The sequence below is a fragment of the Neofelis nebulosa genome, chromosome 10 (genome assembly GCF_028018385.1).
Source record: "Neofelis nebulosa isolate mNeoNeb1 chromosome 10, mNeoNeb1.pri, whole genome shotgun sequence".
Classification (NCBI taxonomy): Eukaryota; Metazoa; Chordata; class Mammalia; order Carnivora; family Felidae; genus Neofelis; species Neofelis nebulosa.
The window spans coordinates 75,964,729-75,985,965 of NC_080791.1; the positions used below are offsets into that span (position 1 = coordinate 75,964,729).

Below are 21,237 nucleotides of genomic sequence, written 5' to 3' on the forward strand. Positions count from 1 at the left end.
AAATTAATGGAGCAAAATAAAAATCCAAAAGTAGACCAAAGTATGTACAGAAATTTTACTTAATGTTCAAGATCCCTGTGCATTTGGGTTGCTACAACAAAAATACCATGAACTTAGTGACTTATAATTAAAAATTTTTAAATTGATTTTTCACAGTTAAAAGTCTGGGAAATCCAGAAGAATCATGGCACTAACTGATTGTGGTGAAGATTTGTGTTGTAGTTCACCATAGGCATAGACATGCCTTCCTCCTCCAGAGAGGAATCTTCTGGGCCCCTTTTATGAGGGTACTAATTCCTTTCACGAGGGCTTTGCCCTGATGACCTAATTACCTCCCCCAAATCCTCGCTTCTAGGATGTGGAGAAATGGGAATCCTCTTGCGCTGTTGGTGGGAATGCAAACTAGTGCAACCGCTCTGGAAAACAGTGTGGAGATTCCTCAAAAAATTAAAAGTAGATCTACCCTATGACCCAGCAATAGCACTGCTAGGAATTTACCCAGGGGATACAGGAGTGCTGATGCATAGGGGCACTTGTACTTCAATGTTTACAGCAGCACTCTCAACAATAGCCAAATTGTGGAAAGAGCCTAAATTGTGGAAGAGCCTCCATCAACTGACGAATGGGTAAAGATGTGGTTTATATATACAATGGAATACTACTTGGCAATGAGAAAGAAGAAAGTCATGCCATTTGCAGCAATGTGGATGGAATTGGAGGGTATCATGCTAAAAGAAATAAGTCAGAGAAACACAGATACCATGTGTTTTTACTCATATGTGGATCTTGAGAAACTTAACAAGACCATGGGGGAAGGGAAGGGGAAAAAACAATAGTTACAGAGAGGGAAGGAGGCAAACCATAAGAGACTTAAATACAGAGAACAAACAGGGTTGATGGGGGGTGAGGGGGAGGGGAAAGTGGGTGATGGGCATTGATGAAGGCAATTGTTAGGATGAGCACTGGGTGTTGTATGTAAGCCAATTTGACAATAAATTATATTTTTAAAAAAACTGTCCCAGATGTTGGGTTTACTACCAAAGACTTTAAATCAAATATTATAAATATGTTGAAAGAACTGAAGGAACCATATCTAAGTAATTTTTTTAACCAAGCTACAATTACCATTGATAAACCTTATGTCACTATAGATTAGTTTACGAAGTGTAGGATTTTATAAATGAAATTATATAGTATGTTTTCTTTTTTATTCAGCTTAATTAAGATTAATCCATGTTATTACATGCATCAATAGTGTGTTTCTTTTTATTGCTGAGTAGCAGTTCATTGTATATACATCCAGCCTTGGCAATTCAGTTGGCCAACTTCAGCTTGTTGTTGGCCAAATCTGACCATCCCTATCTGCTTATATTATTGTTTATAGTCACTTTCATGCTACAACAGCAGAACTGAGTAGAGACTATATGGCCCAGAACACTGAAAATATGTTTTATTTGTCTCTTTACAGAAAAAGATTGTATGCCCTTGTGTACATATATAATCATTTTTTAATCCATTCACTTGTTGATGAAAATTTAAGATTTTGTTTTAGTTTTTGGGTTTTAAAAATAAAGTTGTTAATGAACATTCATGTACAAAAAAAAAAAAAGATCTTCTAATACCATCCTCAAAACTAAATAAACTAAAAAAAAAAGTATATTAATGAAACCATAAATGTACTAGAAGAGAATGTATGAGGATAAAATAGAATGAAATAGGAGAGAATATGGGGAAGGTCAGTCTAATTATAATCAAAATCCAGCAGGAAGCCATAAAAGAAATGATTAATGAGTTTCACTGTAAGTAAAGAATTTCTGCATAGCCAAAATCACTATAAGCAGAATCAAAACACAAAAATATATGCTGAGAGAAACCTTGCAGGTTATATTATAGAGGTGTCATCTTCTTCACTTACAAAGAACTGTTATTTGATAAGAAAAATTTGATTCAAAATTTCATAAGAAAAAGACAGCTCACTGGAAAAATAAAGAATATAAGTAGATACTTTACATAAAAAGAACTACAGATGGCTCTACAACATAAGGAATGATGCTAAACCTCATGATAATGGAAATGCATGTTATAACTATGCCAGTGTATCATAATTTCGTACTTGCAAGATTGGCAAAAAGCCAAAAGTTTGATTATATGGTCCATAGGCTAGTCTCACCTGTAAGGATATCAACACTTAAACATTGCTGGTTAGGGCCCTCATGAGCAGAACTGCCTTATGGAAGGTAGTTTGGTCATGTCTGGCACAATTATAAATATGCATATTGTCTCTTGACACAGTATTTTCACTTCTAGAAATGTATTCTGTAGATTTACTCATGTGTGAACGGGGTTAGATATAAAGCTATATTTACAGTAATGATTGTCATAGCAAAATTTCAAAACTACCTAAATGTCTATCACTAGAGAACTAAATCACTAGATTATGGTATAGCCATAATACAGAATCCTTTATAACCATACGAGAGAAAGAAGTTCTGTAAACTGATACGGAAAGATCCCTACATTACATTGCTAAAAAAAAAAAAGCAGTGTGTAGCAAGTGCAGTGGCATAATATGCTTCTGTTTATGTAAAAAAGGGACGGAAAAAATGTGTTACATCATCTTTACACGAAAATTCTCTTGAAGGATAAATAAGAAATACAGTTTTTGATGTTAAACTATGTGGCCTGTATTACCAAGCTGAAGAATAAAGTAATGTTGAACAGTTTGATAGATTTTTAATTCTAGTTCTGTTGTTCTTACAGTAGCTTCCCATTACTCAGAATAAAATCCAAAGGTTCTGTGTGATCTGGCCTCTGCTTAACCTTTACCTCACTATCGAGCAACCTTTTCTCACCCAGCTCAGCCACATTGGTCTTCTTGCTTTGCCTGGAATCTTGTGTTTTGCTGTTAATATCCTCCACTGCTTAGAAGAAACTCCTCCAGATCTCTACATGGCATATTCCTTTATTTCATTCAGTTCTCAGCCCACATATATCAGAGGTGTATTCACAGACCTATTTAAAATGCTTAAAGTATGTATCCCCTCTTCTCTGCTCTAACTTCTATTCCAGGGCTTGATTTTTTTTTATAACACTACTGGCTAACCTTATTTTGTATTTATTTATTCATTGTAGCTCCATTAAGACAGAAACTTGGTCTTGTTTGTTGCTGTACCCCATCACTGTGATCATGATTGCACTTAGTGATGCTCAGCAAATATTTATAGGAGAATACTGAAATAATTTCATTTTTTGAGATAAGTACATAGGAGTTTAGGCCATTGATATTGAAAGATTTAAGGCAGTGCAGATTGCAGTCATTTCACAGAAAATACTGTATCTCCGACTATTTTGCTTAATATGTTTCCTCAGTAATTTGTTTTTGTTTTTTACTTTGAATGGGGCAGGTTTCACTATACTATATTGGAAATAGTATGCAATTCTTGATTTGGAAATAATTGCTTTTTACCTGTCCCCAACATCATCTTAAACTTTGATTCTTTTTACCTTCACCATTGATAATGAGTATTATTTTTAAAAACTTATATTCTTAAATGGCTGAATTCTAGAAGCCAGTTTGTTTTTATTGTACCTGTATTATTTAAGTGAGTTGAATATTTAATTTTGGAAATGGAGGGGGTATGGCAATATTCTACATCTAGGATTCTTTTATAACCATTTTTTAGTTGTATTGGATGATGCTCTCCTGCTAAACTTAATTCTTGTCTCTCAAACTTGGAGAAATTTATTTCTGCTACAGTTTAGAACTACTAAGCCTAAATTAGAGCATGCATGCAATGGGGAAATTAAAAATAGAGAATATTACGGCGCACCTGGGTAACTCAGTCGGTTAAGTGACCGACTTCAAGTCAGGTCATGATCTCACAGTTTGTGAGCGAGCCCCACGTTGGGCTATGTGCTGACAGCTCAAAGCCTGGAGCCTGCTTCAGATTCTGTGTCTCATTCTCTCTCTGCCCCTCTCCCACTTGTGCTCTGTCTCTCTCTGTCTCTCAAAAATAAATAAATGTAAAAAAAAAGTTTGCAAAAAAAAAATAGAGAATACTTCCCTGTTAAGTCTGTAGAAATTGCTTATTTTGTGTAAAACATCTCTTAATTTACATTGTTGCATCTGATTGTAGCAGAATATGGCCAGTATGGCCAAAAAGACTGTTAGGAATTTAAAACAAGTTGGGGTGCAAACAACTTGGTGTATGTACCTGGCCAGCTCAGTCGGTAAAGCATAGGACTCTTGATCTTGGGGTCATAAGATCAAGCACCATGCTGGGCATAGAGCTTATGTTTAAAAAAAGAAGAAGAAGAATTTAAAACAACTCATTGTAGTGATATCTTCAGCTTCTTCAAATAGAAATCACTACCATAATTGATCAGTAAAATTTTAAAATACTGTGATCAATTGGGGTGTCTGGGTGGCTCAGTCAGTTAAGCTTCGGCTCAGGTCATGATCTCACAGTTCACGAGTTCGGGCCCCTTGTTGGGCTCTTTGCTGACAGCTCAGAGCCTGAAGCCTGTTTTGGATTCTGTCTCCCTGGCCCTCTGCCCCTCCCCTGCTTGCTCTCTGTCTCTCTGTCTCTCAAAAATACATAAAAAACATTTTAAAATTTTCAAAAAAATATTGTGATCAATTACTTGCCAGAAACATCATAATATGTGATTAGAACTTAAAATATTAGACCTTTTCAATAATACCTGTTTTTTTTTATTTTACCAGGTAGTTTTGGATGTTGGTTGTGGAACTGGAATTCTCTCTATGTTTGCAGCTAAAGCTGGGGCAAAGAAGGTTCTTGGAGTTGATCAATCTGAAATACTTTACCAGGCAATGGATATCATAAGGTAGATGTATTTTGAGGCTTGATTTAAGATTATTTTTAAACATGACGATTAACAGGTCTTCTTGTCTTTAATAGCTGTCTAATGCAGACTCAAGACATTTGTCTTTTAGTAAAAATTCATTCCAAAATAATAGGATTTTAGGTTATATTGAGCCAGACATGTTTAAACTATGAATAATCTCTTCACAGTTCTCGTTGATGGGAATTACTTTTATATAATTTCCTGTCTTTCCAGTTATAGCTATAAATATGCTAATTATAATAATACAGAATTAGAGGGGTGCCTGGGTGGTTTGGTCCGTTGAGCGTCCAACTCTTGTTATTGGCTCAGGTCATGATCCCAGGGTCATGGGATAGTGCTCCCCATTGAGCTCTGCACCTAGCGTGGAGCCTGCTTAAGATTCTCTCTCTTCCTCTGCCCATCTCCCCCATTCGTGCCCGCACATGATTTCTCTTCCTTTCTCTCTATCTCTCAAATTAAAAAAAAAAAAAATTAAACCAAAATAATAATACAAAATTAGAAATTACTGACATAAGCGTAGTAATTGTTAGAAGACTCTACAAAACTGAATATTTCAGTTATGTTTCCTTTAGCAAATATCAATCAGACTAAACACTAAGGGGTATCTTTTTTTATAGCACTAACCTTTGTGCCTCAAAATTAAAATAAGTAGAGTATCTCCTTCTTCTGAGGAGTTAGGTTAATCAATCAAGGATTGATTTTTATGACTGGCTTATGTCATAGTAAGAAGGCCTTTATTTGAACTACAGCTTGTAGAACTAGATATCTTTAGCTGTGTACTTAAAAGCACCTTACGTTTGGAACTTAGGAGTAATTTTCAGAGTAAATCACTAATAGGAGCTTCTCAGTAATTCTCTTTTCCCCCCGGCTTTATTGAGATATAATTGACACATAGCATTGTATTAGTTTAAGATACACATTGTGTTGCATTGATATTTTTATGTATTAGTATGATTATCACCATAGCATTAGCTATCCCTTCAATTGCATCACATAATTACCATTTCTTTTTTTCTTTTTTTTTTTTTTTGGGGTGAGAATATTTAAGAGCTATGCTCTTAGCAACCTTCAAGTATATAAATACAATATTATTAACTCTAATCACCATGCATACATTTAATGCCCAAATTCTTTTTTTTTTTTTTTTTTTTTTTTAAATTTTTTTTTTCAACATTTATTTATTTTTGGGACAGAGAGAGACAGAGCATGAACAGGGGAGGGGCAGAGAGAGAGGGAGACACAGAATCGGAAACAGGCTCCAGGCTCTGAGCCATCAACCCAGAGCCTGACGCGGGGCTCGAACCCACAGACCGCGAGATCGTGACCTGGCTGAAGTCGGACGCCCAACCGACTGCGCCACCCAGGTGCCCCTAATGCCCAAATTCTTAAGTGGTCCTCCCATTGATACTTATGTTCTGCTCTTAAAGTTGATTAATGTTTATTCTTCCTTGTTAGCATAAAATATATATAAACATCTTAAGTATAATTAAGATGTTTAAGTTTTTAGATATTACTGCATAATGTAGAAGTATAGTGTTGTGGTTAAGAGTATAAGGTTTGAGTCAGGATTGGTTTGAATCTGTACTGTCTCACTTACCAGTTACAAGTGAGATATACATATAAATATCTCTTTGGCACATTGCTTGGCACATAATAGGTATTTGAAAGTTACTATTATTATTATTAACAAGCGCCAAATTAATGTTAATGAAAAAATTACATTGATCTTGCTTAGATTTTTCATAGATCTAGGTTTGTGGTTATGATTTTCTTTTTTTTTTTAAGTTCATTTATTTGAGAGAGAGAGGGAGAGAGAGAGCAGGGGTGGAGCAGAGAGAGAGGGAGAGGGAGAGGGATAATCCTAAACAGGCTCTGCACTGTCAGCACAGAGCCTGACATGGGGCTCCATCCCACAACCCTGGGATCATGACCTGAGCCGAAATCAAGAGTTGGATGCCTAACCCACTGAACCACTCAGGCGCCTCTGTGGTTATGATTTTCATATTGGAGAATGTGCATATGTGTCGCAACTCTGTAATCTGGTAAAGTTTTTCCTAGTTCTTATGGTACCATATGGACATCTGCATCATTTTTGAGGTTCCATAAAGAGTACCTACACTTGCTTGTGCTTTGCCATATAAACAAATATGAAAAACACTAAAGAAGATATTGTCTTAGAAGAATTATCAAACATTTATTGTGGACAGTAAGATTATGGTAAGATATTTCTTTCCTTCTTTTTTTTTTTTTTTTTTTTTTTTGAGAGAGGAAGTGCAAATGGGGGAGGGGGAAAGGGAGAGAGCATCTCAAGTAGGCTCTATGCCTGGTGCAGAGCCCCACCCGGGGTTTGACCCCACAACTGTGAAATCATGACCTGAGCCGAAATCAAGAGTTGGATGTTCACCCGACTGAGCCACTCAGGCACCCTTGTAAGACATTTCTATTAGAAGCTTTATCTTGTAAAAGATCATGTCCATTTACTTGTCATTTTTCATTTCTATGAAGTGAGACTAGATGTGTTCTCATTTTAATTTCTTTATGGAAGAAAAGGAAGAGGATAGTAATAACACTCATTTTATTTTGTTTTGTTTTGTTTCATTTTATTTCACATAAAATTCCTACTGACTTTTTAGAAATATCTTTATATAGTGATTATATTCATATTCATTGTGTATAAAATGTAGTGCTGCTGTGTGTGGAACTTTTGCATAAGAGCATTTATTGAAAATAACTTAGTACTCAATTTTAGGTGCTTCATTTTAACAATAAAAATTGCTAACGTTAATTTAGTACTCTCTATTGAATTTCTTTTGCGGTAGATATAGTTACGATATATTATTATCCTTATTATAGAGATTAAGAAGTTGAGGCACAGAGATTAAGTTACTCTCCTTACTTGTAGTGGAGCCAGGATTAGCTCCCAGGCAGCCCGACTCCATCTTCATTCTCACAGTCAATTTACTGTGCTGTATCTCCCTTTAACTACTTACAGGGCATGTGTTAGTTGCAGTCAATAGTTTTCTTTACTTAGAATCTGTAGAGTTTGAGGGATACCTGGGTACCTCAGTCAGTTAAGCATCCCACTCTTGATTTCGGCTCAGGTCATGATATGTCTCATGGTTCATGAGTTTGAGTCCCATGTCAGGCTCTGTGCTGACAGCATGGAGCCTACTTGGGATTCTCTCTCTCCCTCTCTGCCCCTCCCCCACTCGTGTGTGCACTCGCTCTCTCTGTCAAAAAAATTTTAAAAAAGAATCTGTAGAGTGTGAAAATCCAACCTTTTTGCTTTAGATTAGTTCTGTTTTGGATAAGCCAACATTATACCATTTCTTCAGAGATATTATCCATTGCCTGTTTTATATTGTGAAAAAGTTCCTTCCGTAGTGTCTATAAGCATCTCTCCCTTGTCTTCCATTTAAAAATTTGAAATTTATACTTGGGTGAAATAACTTCTGTTCTTCTGTTTGTGAATGTCTCTCTAAAAGGATCTGCAGGAAGCAGTTTACTGTTAATATTCCCACAATTTCCTGGCTCATTATTCTACCAGTTGAAGAGGAGTATAGCATATTCCTCTCAGCATCTGTAATCACATGACTTGATTTCTGATTTTGGCTTTTTGATTAACTAGCTACTTGATAATGGGAAAAGTACTTAACTTCTTTAGTCTCTGGTTTCTTCATTTATAAAATGAGGTTGATGGTGATATCTATCTCCTAAGACTGTTATAAGGATTGAATCCATTTATGGTGCTTTGCAAAGTGTCTGGCATGTGACTGCTTATTAAATTTTAGCAGTGATTGTAATCATATTAGTTAGTAGTAATAGTGGTATGTTTAGCTTGGCACCAGTGCCCCAAATAATATTTTATGTTTGTTGGTTATGTTTCTAAAATAATCATTTGGGGTGCCTAGCTGGTTCAGTCAGTGGAGCACGTGGCCCTTGATCTCAGGGTTGTAGGTTTGAGCCCCACATTGGGTGTAGAGATGCTTGAAAAAATAGAATCTAAAAACATAATAATAATATTATAATAATAAATAAAAATAATCATTTATTGTAGTTGTCCCCCCCAAATATGATAGCTCTCTTTTCTACATTTTTTCAGTTGCTCACAGTCTCTACTCTTCTGTGCCATAAAACTTCCAGATTTGGCCATTTTTTTTTCTGCACGGACTCTCTTTCCTTGAAATCTACTCGCAACTTCTCTTATATTTGCCTGTGTTGTATATTGAGGCTTTCTGGAACTATCATCAGTCAGTGAAAACAGCTCTTCCAGTTAGCAGGCTGTGAGTTGTCTTTGGCTCTTCTGAGGCTTCTTTGTCAGAAATGTGTACACAGCAGAATTTCTGTAAAACTCTGTAAGCTTACATCTATAAAAAAGTACTTTAAATTCTAGAAGATAGACACTTTTATTTATTTATTTTTTCAATATATGAAATTTATTGTCCAATTGGTTTCCATACAGCACCCAGTGCTCATCCCAAAAGGTGCCCTCCTCAATACCCATCACCCACCCTCACCGCCCTCCCACCCCCATCAACCCTCAGTTTGCTCTCAGTTTTTTAAGAGTCAGAGAGACACTTGTAAATGCATTTTTCGTTACTTTTAAATATACTTAGTTTACAGTCCTTGAATTGTGTTCAAAATGATAAAATAATTTGTATCTCTCTTTTTTTTTTAATTTAAAAGAGAGACCTCATGTTTTAAAGAAATGAGTTTAGAATGGAGTAAATATTGATTTTAATGTAAACTGACATACATATTAGGGCTTATATGTAATATATAGATATATGTATATATGAGAGCTTAAGGTTAGGCTTGCAGTTTTGAGGTTGCCGACTTGAATAAAATCAAATATAGGTTTTCAGAGCTGTTACATTACAGGGGCAAATAGAACTCAAAGTGATACATGGAGGGAATGAGAAATTGTTTCTTATCTGTACTGTCATACTTGAAACTCTGCAGTGAATGATCATTTTAGAAACAAACTTACCTAAGGATAGGAAAGCTATTCAGTGGCAGACAGTCGTATGCTGTGTTCGCCCTCAGGAAGCAGGGGTAGCTTCTGGTAATACTTTTACCATTACTCTGGCTGCCTTTGGCTTCTCATTGCCTCAGCCATGGAATAGCTCATTATTCAGACGCTGAATGTTATTGCAGAGGAGCTTTCATGAGAAGGCTGACCCATCGTACAGCTGCAGTGCAATACTTTCAATCTCACTGTGACATTAAAGATGCAATCTTTTATATTGCCTGTATCTAGAATACTGTTAGAAATGAAACATTAAGAAAAGCCTAGAGAATATTTGATCTGTTGTCGTGTTTATGTAAGTGTCCTCTAGATTCTAGGATGGGAGCTATATCTTCTCAATCTTTTTATCCCTAACACCTAGCAAAATGTCTGAATCACAGTAGATGCTTAGTACAGGTCTTTGAGAAGAACAAATTTAACATAATGATTTTGAAGATAGTGGTGACCCCACTATGTCAGATTTGGAACAAGATCACAAAACGTACCAGGAAAAATTCTTGAAGTAAGGGATGTTCCTTCATATTTTGTTTCTAAATTTGATGGAAATAACATAGAAGAGTAAGTTAAAGCTGAAGAGAACTTTGAACTGCTGATGAGGCTGAAATGGTGAAAAACATATTTGCTGCTAAAAAAAAAAAAAAAAACAGAATTCTACTAAAGGTAGTGAATGTGATCAAGACACTTTACAAGGAAACTAAATTCATTTCTTCTCCCACCCCACTAAACCCTTAATTTCCTGTCCACTCAGTGCTCCTGGCTTGGGATCTCACAACTACCCACTAGTTCAGTGGTTCACTGGAAGAACAAAGCTTAATATAAAGTTGTATCCGCAGCTAAGATTTGTTACAGCAAAAGCCACAGTCCAGGGACAGCAAGAAAAAGATATCTATCAGTTATAAGTCATGTACAGGCTCCCAGGTAATCCTTTCTTTGCAAGAGTCACACAAAATGTACTTTTCTCTCTGGATGCAAAACTCAAAGACACATGTGAGATGTCTCGACCCAGGGAATTTTGCTTGAGTCTTAGAGTCTGTAGTTCTCAAAAAGAGCTGATCATATGAGCACCTGCTATGTGACCCGCCATGGTGTACATGCATGTCAGACACCAGGTGCCCATCAGGAACATTCATGTTTGTTTTAAACATGCTGTCATCCTTGTTTAGCTTGGTCCGTGGCTTTGCGCATATAGAATAGTATCATTACCCAGTAACTATGTGAATGTTCAGTTGTTTTGTTAGAGTTTGGCCGAGAATTACTGCTATGGTTACAGAGATAAGTAAGAACTAAGGGAATAGACCTGCATTGACTCTTTTCTCACACGTAAAAATTGTAAACCTAGGATTCATACTTGACCTTTGCTTCTTTTTTACCAACATACCTATTGGAAAGAGTCCTGTTGATTAAGAATCCCCAATGTAGGGGCGCCTGGGTGGCGCAGTCGGTTAAGCGTCCGACTTCAGCCAGGTCACGATCTCGCGGTCCGTGAGTTCGAGCCCCGCGTCAGGCTCTGGGCTGATGGCTCGGAGCCTGGAGCCTGTTTCCGATTCTGTGTCTCCCTCTCTCTCTGCCCCTCCCCCGTTCATGCTCTGTCTCTCTCTGTCCCAAAAATAAAAAAAAATTTAAAAAAAAAAAAAAACTTTAAAAAAAAAAAAAAAAAAGAATCCCCAATGTGTCTCGATCCATCCCTTGTCTGCCATTGAGGTTCTTAAATCTGTCTTAATTCACATTTTTACTTTTCTCACCTAAATTAATACAGCTGCATGTAACTGGCTTGGTTATTTGTACTTCCTCTTTGCCTCCCAGCAGCTGTCATCCATTGTCTCCAGGACAGCCAGACTGATTTCCCTGCTCAATTTTCCTCCCCTTTAAGTAAAAAGGAAAGGGGCAGTGGGGGAAGGATGTATTTTGTGTTGGGAACACATAAGAGAGGATAAAAAAGAAACTAAGATTACCTGTGATCCTAGTATGAGAGATCACTATCGATATTTTAGTAAGGCTTTTTAAAGCCTTAGGTCACAGGAGATGAAATACATAGAAATGGAAGCTTACCAGAGTATCAGCTCTTCAAGGTTAGACAGGAATTTTTCTCTGTTTTGTTCATTGATGTGTCCCAACCACCTGGAAGGGTAACATGACACATAATAGGTATTCAACTTAAATACTTATTTAATGAATGAATTCATAAATTCATGAACTTTCAAGACCCAGAACATTGAACATGAAAGCCAGGTAAATCATCATCAAACCTGAAAACCCATTGTCTCTGCTTGAATCCAGATGATTCTTTTCATCTTTTTTTTTCATCGTATTAGAAGTTGAGTTATTTCTCGTTTTAAACAATAAATGTTCTCAATGTTAGTAATTCCACAGCTGCACATCAGTAATCACAAATGATACATTCGGGAGGGATGCAATTCGTTGAGTAGCTTTATTTTGGCTTTGTGTCTGGGCCCTGCATTTGAAATGATCAGCCTCGTAGTGTTTATTTTTCATGAGATGTACTTAATCTGCCCTTTGTCTCATATGTTTGAGAATCCTTGTTTTTTTATTTGCATTTATGAATGGAGAATTAGGTTTTTTTAATAAAGGTAACTGGTATATGTTTTGTCTCTGATGGGATTGGAGGGGAAGCTCCCTTTCTTCCATTGATTTTTCAGGCTCTTGTTACTTCCACTTTGTATACCTCTTGACTCGAGGAGTTTGTGTTGTGAAGAATGGCTTCTACCTCCTCTCTAATTTTCTCTGATAGGTGCACTGAGCACTGGATCCGTCAGATTTACCAATGTAATTTAATCCCCCCTTTTCTCCCATGAAATTATCAGAATCTTTGCTTTTGATATCACCTTCTAAAATCTTTATGCATTTATAAATTTTTTATTGTATTTTATATTAATTTATTGTCAATTTGCTTTGGGAACTAAAGAGAAGTATTTGCCCTTGGATGTCATAGTGAAATGAAAGCAAAGTAATTTACCGTGTGTATTTTTATATGAGGGTATTCCCTCCCTGCCCTTCTCTAGTACTTATGTATTCTTCTAGAGGAACTTTATAATTATTTTGTCACAAACTTTAAATGCCACTTATTTGACTAGGTATTCATTGCATGAACTACCATACTTTATGCTGCTTACATGTCCATTTCTCTACTAGACCATGCTCTTTGGACCTAGACCAGGTCTTTGAGTCACATTTGCAGAAGTACATTACACATTTGATCCTATGTTTCCCATTTTAAAAATCCTGAAATGACTCTTTATTGTCTTGGAATAAAATTGAGACTCTTTAATATCACCTTTATCTCCCAACCCTGTCACTATATACCTTTTGTTGCTCTAATCATACTGTGAACTATTTATAGCTCTTCAAATTTGCCATTTCTCTTCCATTCACACACACACACACACACACACACACACACACACACACAGAGGCAGTTTGTGCACACAAAGATGTATGCACTTCCTTATCCCCATACCCATATACGTCTTCATGGGTGCTCTGTCTTTTCCTAGTTAAACTCAAATGTCTCTCACTTAAGGGCTTTTTATATAAGCTACTGTGGTACCCTATGCTGTTTACTGTTCTATCTCCCTTAGACCATGTTCCTAAGTGTATGGACTGTGTCTTTGATCTCTGCATGCTCAGTCTAAGAATTAATCTTGCTCATGTTCCTATATCATGAAATAAAAGTTAAATTGCTACTTTTCAGCCAGAACAACTATACTTTCCTGTCTTATTTCCTAACAAAATTTTCACTCAGAAAAATAGATGATTTCAGTGCTTATTGGATTAGTTAAGAGACATACTTAAAATACCCTTTTTATTACAATGTTATATTTCTGTAGATTAAAGCTATGCTAGTTTTTAAGCAAGTAATTCTAGAGATAGAATTCATTGGAATGCTTTTTTGCTGAAGAAAGGTTTAGTGAGTAGCCACTTGAGAAAAAGTAAGTAAAATGTATAGTTTTTTTCATGAATGGGAAATCAGGTGGTGATTAAGATGAACAGTCCCATGAAAGAGGTTATCTGTGTGAATGATATCTGTGTTGAGCTGTTTAATACAGAATTACTGGGAATTATGGCCTTTTTGTGTGTGTGTGTGTGTGTGTATTGCCTGAAATCTTAATCTTTCCTGTTATATTTATATTTGAACAAGTAATTACTGATGCAAGTAGGATTATGACTTGTAGCAGACAATAAACAGCCTGAGCAGATGGCCTCTTACAAAACACATCTTGTTTCAGCATTAGCATTCCGAAGGTATTTCTAGGCAATGGGAACATTTTGCTCTTTTAAGAAGCTCACTTTTTGTTTCCTTTGAAGTGTTTGTAATTCTTAGAGCCTTAATAAATATTTCAGTAAATAGTAAGCAACTACAGCAGTTCTATCAAGAAGAATTTTATTAACTATTTCTTTGATAAAACCTAAATATGATGGAAGCATCCTTTTCTTTTACTTTTGTGTGAAATATAACATACATATTAAAAGCTCATAAACCATAAGTGATGTTATAATATGCATAAGTATGCACAAAATAATAAGAAATAGAATATTACCTCACTTTTGAATCCCACCCACCTGTATTGCCCTTTTTTAGTCAGATGCTGCCCATCCTGATTAAGGTTACTCCTGTCCTGACTTTGATGGTAATCACTTTGTTTGCTTTACACTTTAGCCACTTATATGGCCATCCATTTAAGATAGTTTAGTTTACTAAACTTAGATTTTTAAATAAATGAAATGATATGTCAGGCATTCTTTTTGTCTAGCTTGTTTTGCTCAACATTATTTTTAGTGTTCATTCATGTTATGTCTAACCGTAGTTCATTCATGTTTATTATTGTAAAGAAAGCCACTAATGAATATATCACAATTTATCTGATCTGTTCTTGATGGACATATTTTGGGTTTTCCAATCTATTATGAACAATTCCGTTACGAACTTTTTGTACATAACCGTTCTGGTTGGCGTTGTCTTATCCTTAAAAAAATTTTCCAGGTGGTCTTATAGCACCTCATTGCAATTTAAATTTGCATTTCTGTGATTATTAATGAGGCTGAGCACCTTTTTATGTGAATATTGGCCCTTGGAGTTTCCTTTTCTGTGAAATAACCTGTTTATATCTTTATCATATTTTTGTTAAGTTGGATCTTTTTCTCATTTATCTGTAGGCGATCTTTATATAGTTAAAAGTTTTATTTATTTATAGGTTTTATGTAATGCAGATGTCTTCTTTCATTCTTGCTTGCCTTTTTACTCTTTCATAGTGTCTTGAGGTACTGATGTTCTCAGTTTTTACGTAGCAACATTCTTGTTTAAGGCCACTATTTGTGAGTTGGGTACAAAACCTTATTGAGATATTCTTTTATATCGCTTCTCGGCCTTTTGGCTAAGATCAAGTGGAGATATTCTTTTATATTCTGTTGTAAATGCTTTATAGTTGTGGGTGTTTTTGCATTTAGGCATCGTATTGGGCATTGTTTTAGTATATGGCATGAATTAGGGATCCAGTTTTATTGTTTTTTTTACAATCTTTTCATATGACTTGGTTGTCCCAGTCTTGCTTATGACAGAGACTGTTCTTTCCTTTCCACTTTGCAGTGTCATTCATCTTTGTCAGGAATCAAGCATCCATATATGAGGGCAGTATAGCCTTTATACCAAAATTCTACTGAGGCAATAGAACAGAAAATTACAGGTTACTCATTCATGAACATATATGCAAAAATCTTCATCAAAATGTTAGAAAACTAATTGAGCAATATATTGGAAGGTAAAGTTTATCCCAGGAATACAAGGTTGGTTAAGTACAAGAAAATCAACCAGAACAATCTATTGAGATCATCTCAACAGATGCAGAAAAAAAGGTTTGATAAGATTCCATGTCCACTCAGTACATCAATGTATTCAAATTCTTAGGAAACTAGAGCTAAAAATGAATGTTCTAACATGATATATAGTATCTCAAAACACACAAACAAACAAAAAGAAATCTACAGCCAATATCTTGATGAAGCTTTGAAAGCATTTGCTTTAAGTTCAGGAACAGGCCAGAGATAACTGCCATCACCTCTTCAATTTAATACTGTAAAGAAGATCCCAGTACAGCAAGGCAATAAAAAGAAAGCTCTAAGAATTGGAAATGAAGAGAGAAAACTATCCTTACTCATTAACAATATGTTTGCAAATATGAACTTCAGAAATAAACTATAAATAATTCCAATAATAAAATTATCAAGGTGCTGAATACACAATTAATACATAAAAATCAATTTTATTTCTATAAGGAACATAAAATACTTAGACATTAAAAATTAAAATATATCAAAGTATATTGTTAATATTTCTAGCCTCCCAGACAATGCAAGGACATTAAGTCACTTTTAATGGAAAATTCACCCAGGGGATGAATATCCCCCAGTAAACACTGTGCATGAGTCATGAGTCAGCTGTTTTAACTTCTTCCCCAGTCTACCTTCTGACCTTGGTCACTATCTCATTGCCTTACATTTCTGTAACATTCTGTATCTGTAACATTATAACATTTTCTGGAATAATTTCTGCTAAGAATAAGCCTGTAAAGACCCTAACAACCCTACCGTGATTTGAACCATCCTCTACAAAGTTTGTTAATAACTCCTCAGTGAAGACCTCATCTAATTCCTCCACTGTTTTTCAAAAGCCATTTAAACTACTTTTCTCAGTGAGCTGGTGTTTGTTTCTTCCATCTTTTTTTTCTCTTACTGATGCTCCCTTTCTTTTGTGTATGTCAAGAACATCAGGCAGTCCCATTCTTGGTAATTAAATAAGGTAATCAGATACTCCCTCTTGATTACATATCAAGGTTACATAAAATGGTCAAGAATGAAGAGTCACTGAGTCCCACATCTATCATCATCTCTGTCAATAGCATTCAGTTATATTGTTTTTGTAAAGCCAGTCTAAGTTTGTTTGCACTCACAGTATTCCTTCTGCTCTAGAGGACTATCTGTGCATTGGGAAGAGGGCAGAGCAGTTACCCTCTTGGAGGTAAGCACAGCTGTAGACCAGTTTTCACCCAGTTTATTTGTTGCCTGTTGTAGCACCTGTTTGTTGCCACATAGGGATAGATCTATCATCAACCCAAGTAATTATACTCTGTTGTATGTAAAATAAGTGATGCATCCTTCTGATTGTCCATGCCAATAATGATTCACCAGGCTTTTCTGGTATGTGTTTGTGAAATACCAGACAAGAAATACACTATTTCTTTCACAGAATACTCTCAGCACTCAGGCGTTCTCTGACCTTGACCTCCGCCTACCTATAGTATCTTTGGGATAACCTATAGCCTTAAGTTCATTACTTTCTTAGTGGATATTTCATCTCCCCAGAGTAGCCATATAAGCACAAGAAGGCCTTCCAGTGAGAGGAAAAACTGTTCTTATATTTTTTCTCTTGCCATTATCTCCTCCCTAAAAGGATTGGCATTTATCAAACATGCTAGTAACAGCTAGACAATAGAAGTTTTCACTATCTTCCCTTCTGCCTACTGATCCCTGTCAGGCTAGTGGCCAGTTTGTCAGAGTCTTAAGTTTTCCCATTTCAGACCAAAGATGTCTAGGTAACCATCCCAGGACTATATCCTCCTGGTTTTTTTGTTTTTTTTTGTTTTTTTTTAGTCTCCTCCTTTTTTCTGGCTTTAAAAAGTACCCTAAGCCTTTGTGATTCATGGATCTGTATGAGAGTCCTCCTAATAACATCACCCTGAGCTAACAGATTTTCCAGTCAGACTCCCACAAACCTGATTACCCAGGGATGTTACCCAGTATTAAGCTTCATTAATAATTTCAAAGATATTGGCAATCAAGAGATTCACAAGTAGGGAGCGATCTGGTACATGGAGAGGAGCCTCTTACTTAAAGACCATGTTTACTCTGGGTGACAGAGTACATGCCTGACATACAGAAGGAAAGACCCAAGCAGCTGCCTTTATCTTTAATGTCCCAGACTTCTCCCTAATTACTCTGGACCATTTAATTGCCCCTATTTTTAAAATTGTTTGTAAAGCTTGACCTTGGATAAAATCTGTGGGTTCATGTGAGTTAGATTTCACAGTCTGATCCTTTGTATCCACTCACCCATATATGTCCGTCCTCTTTTCTTATTCCTTCATATTTCACTATCTTGGATCATTTTCCTTCTTCCTGAACTAATTCTTTAACATTTTTTTCATTGTGCATTTATGGCCATAGCCAAACAACAGTGATGTTAGTTCATTCGAAAATGTATTTTGCTCTGTCTTGGAGGTGTTTTTCTCTGCATGGAGACCTTAGGTTGGTGGTGATAATGCGCTAATATGGAAGTCAATAAACTTTAGCCATGGACCAGCCATTTGTTTTGTAAATAAAGTTAGGACACAGCCATACCCTTTTGTTTACATATTGTCTATGGCTGTTCTCATCCAGCAATAGCATTTGAATAGTTGCAGCAGAAACCATATGGTCTGCAAGTCTAAAATATTTATTATTTGGCAGTTTAATAAAAAGTTTGCCCACCTTTGCTCTAGTTCATTGGTAATATCATTTCTTTGCCTTCTGGCTTCTGCTTTGGTTATTAAGAAGTCACCTGTCACAGTAATTGTTATTTTATTGGAGGTAATCTGTCTTTGTTGAAGGCTTTTTCTTTGTTTGATTTTTTTGAAGTTGTACATTATGTAATATATGGATCTAAAAAATATAGTCTTTTGGAGATTCTTTGGATTTGCCTGTGGCTTCATTCTTTTTATCAGTTCTGGAAAATTCTCATCCTTTATCTCTTCAAATATTTTTCTGTTCCTTTTATTCCTTCTCTTTCTGCAACCTCATTTAATTCTATTCTAGATGTTCTCATTATTCTTTGTCCAGCTATGCTTCTGTAGTGTTTTTTTTTCTTGAGGTTTATTTATTTTGAGAGAGGGAGGGAGAGAGCCATTGGGGGAGGGGGAGTGAAAAAGGGAGAATCTCAAGCAGGCTCCATGCTGTCAGTGCAGAGCCTATGTGGGGCTCAAATTCATGAGACCACGAGATCATGACCCAAGCCGAAACCAAGAGTCAGACACTTAACTGACTGAGCCACCCAGGTGCCCCTCTGTAGTGTTCTAAAGCAAGTGTTGGCTTGCTTTTTCTGTAAATGGCCAAATAGTAAATATTTTAAACTTTGTGGGACATCTGTGGTCTTTGTCACTTGTGCCGCTGATGCTTCCTCTTTCTTTACAGTGCTTAAGCCCGCAGACTGCACAAAAATGGTCATAGGCTAGAGAAAAAGGGCATAATTTTCCAATCCTTGTTCTAAAAATCCAGTTAAAGGAGATCATTAGACCAGATAAAAAGTAAGACCCATCTGTTTTTTGTCTTCAAAAAAATCCAGTCTAAATATAAAAATACCATAGGCTGAAAGTAAAAGAATGGAGAAAGATATGTTATGAAAACACAAAATCATTTAAAAAGTTGAAGTGAATATATAAATATCATACAAAGGAAACATTATCAGGAATAAAGAAGGATATTTCATAATTATAAAGGAATCAAATAATCAAGAATATATAATAATACTAAACCTATAATCATCTAATAAAGTCTTTAGAATACAGGAAGCAAAAACAGAAATTAAAGGGGAAATAGACAAGTTTATAATCATGCTAGGAGATATCAATACTTTTCTGTCAATAATTGGTAAAACAAGTTAGATACAAAATTAATAGCAGTATGGAAGACCTAATTGACATTTATATAACACTTTATCCAAAAATAGCACTTTTTAAGTGTACATAGAATATTCATCAAGATAGATTACTTGTAGGACAATAAAAGAAGTCTCAGTAAGTTGAAAAATATTTAAACCTTACAGGCAGAGCTTCTGAGCTTACTGAAATTAAATTATAAATCCATAACAAAGATATCTGGTATATTCCAAAATATTCAGCAAATAACATACTTCTGAGTAACCCATGGTTGAAAGAAGAAATAACAAGGGAAAGATTTTAGAAAATATTTTGAACTGAACTAAAAGCACAGTGTATCAAAATTTGTGGTAAACAGCTAATGCCATACTCAGGAGGAAATCTAAGGGTTTTTTTTAATATGAGATTTACTATCAAATTGGTTTCCATACAACACCCAGTGCTCATCCCAACAGGTGCCCTCCTCAGTGCCCATCACTGACTTTCCTCTCCCTCCCACTCCCCATCAACCCTCAGTTTATTCTCAGTTTTTAAGAGTCTCTTATGGTTTTAAATGCTTATGTTGGGAAACAAACAAACAAACATTTAAAATCCATAACCCATTGCTTGGGTGGCTCTGTTTGTTAACTGGCCGACTTCAGGTCAGGTCATGATCTAGTGGTCTGTGAGTTCGAGCCCCACGTGGGGCTCTGTGCTGACCGCTCAGAGCCTGGAGCCTGCTTCCGATTCTGTGTCTCCCTCTCTCTCTGTCGCTTCCCTGCTTCTCTCTCTCTCTCTCTCAAAAATAATAAACATGGGGCGCCTGGGTGGCGCAGTCGGTTAAGTGTCCGACTTCAGCCAGGTCACGATCTCGCGGTCCATGAGTTCGTGCCCCGCGTCAGGCTCTGGGCTGATGGCTCGGAGCCTGGAGCCTGCTTCCGATTCTGTGTCTCCCTCTCTCTCTGCCCCTCCCCCATTCATGCTCTGTCTCTCTCTGTCCCAAAAATAAATTTAAAAAAATAAATAAATAAATAAATAAACATTAAAAATATATAAATAAATAAAATCCATGACCCAAGCTTCCATCTTAAGATATGGTAGAGGAGCACCTGGGTGGCTCGGTTGAGTGTCTGACTCTTGATTTCAGTGTAGGTCATGATCCCAGGATTATGGGATCAAGCCCTGTGTCAGGGTCCGCACTGAGCATGGAGTCTGCTTAAGATTTTCTGTTCCTCTGCCTTTCTCCCCTGCTCATGCACACTCTTGTGCTCTCCCTGTCTCTCTCTCTCTAAAATAAAAAAAAACTTTCAAAATTTTTGAAAAGATATGGTAGAGAAAAAGAAAAGTTAAATGTACCCGAGAAAAAAGGTAAAGAACAGAAATCAGTGCAGTACAAAACAATAGAGAAAATTAATGAATACAAAGTTAATTTAAAAAAGAATTGATAAACTTTTAACTAGAATTAACAAGAAAAGGGAAGTTACAAATTACCAATATTAGGATTGAAGGGGAAATCTCTACAGATCCTATAGATAAAAAGAATAATAGAGGAATATTATGAACACCTTTATGCCAATAAATATGACAGTTTAAAATGGAGAAATTGTCTGAAAAATGAAAGTTATCAAAATTGATTAAAGAAAAACTAGAAATTCTGAA

General features: G+C 36.0%; 1 protein-coding gene across 1 annotated transcript in view; it reads left to right on the forward strand.

The window, feature by feature from the left end:
* The window catches only part of PRMT3 (protein arginine methyltransferase 3), a 144,936-nt gene that overhangs the window by 24,148 nt on the left and 99,551 nt on the right, over positions 1–21,237 (forward strand). Inside the window, exon 9 of the mRNA XM_058688458.1 lies at positions 4,727–4,848. Within this exon, the coding sequence (XP_058544441.1) occupies positions 4,727–4,848 (122 nt within the window). The remainder of the gene's footprint in view (positions 1–4,726; positions 4,849–21,237) is intronic.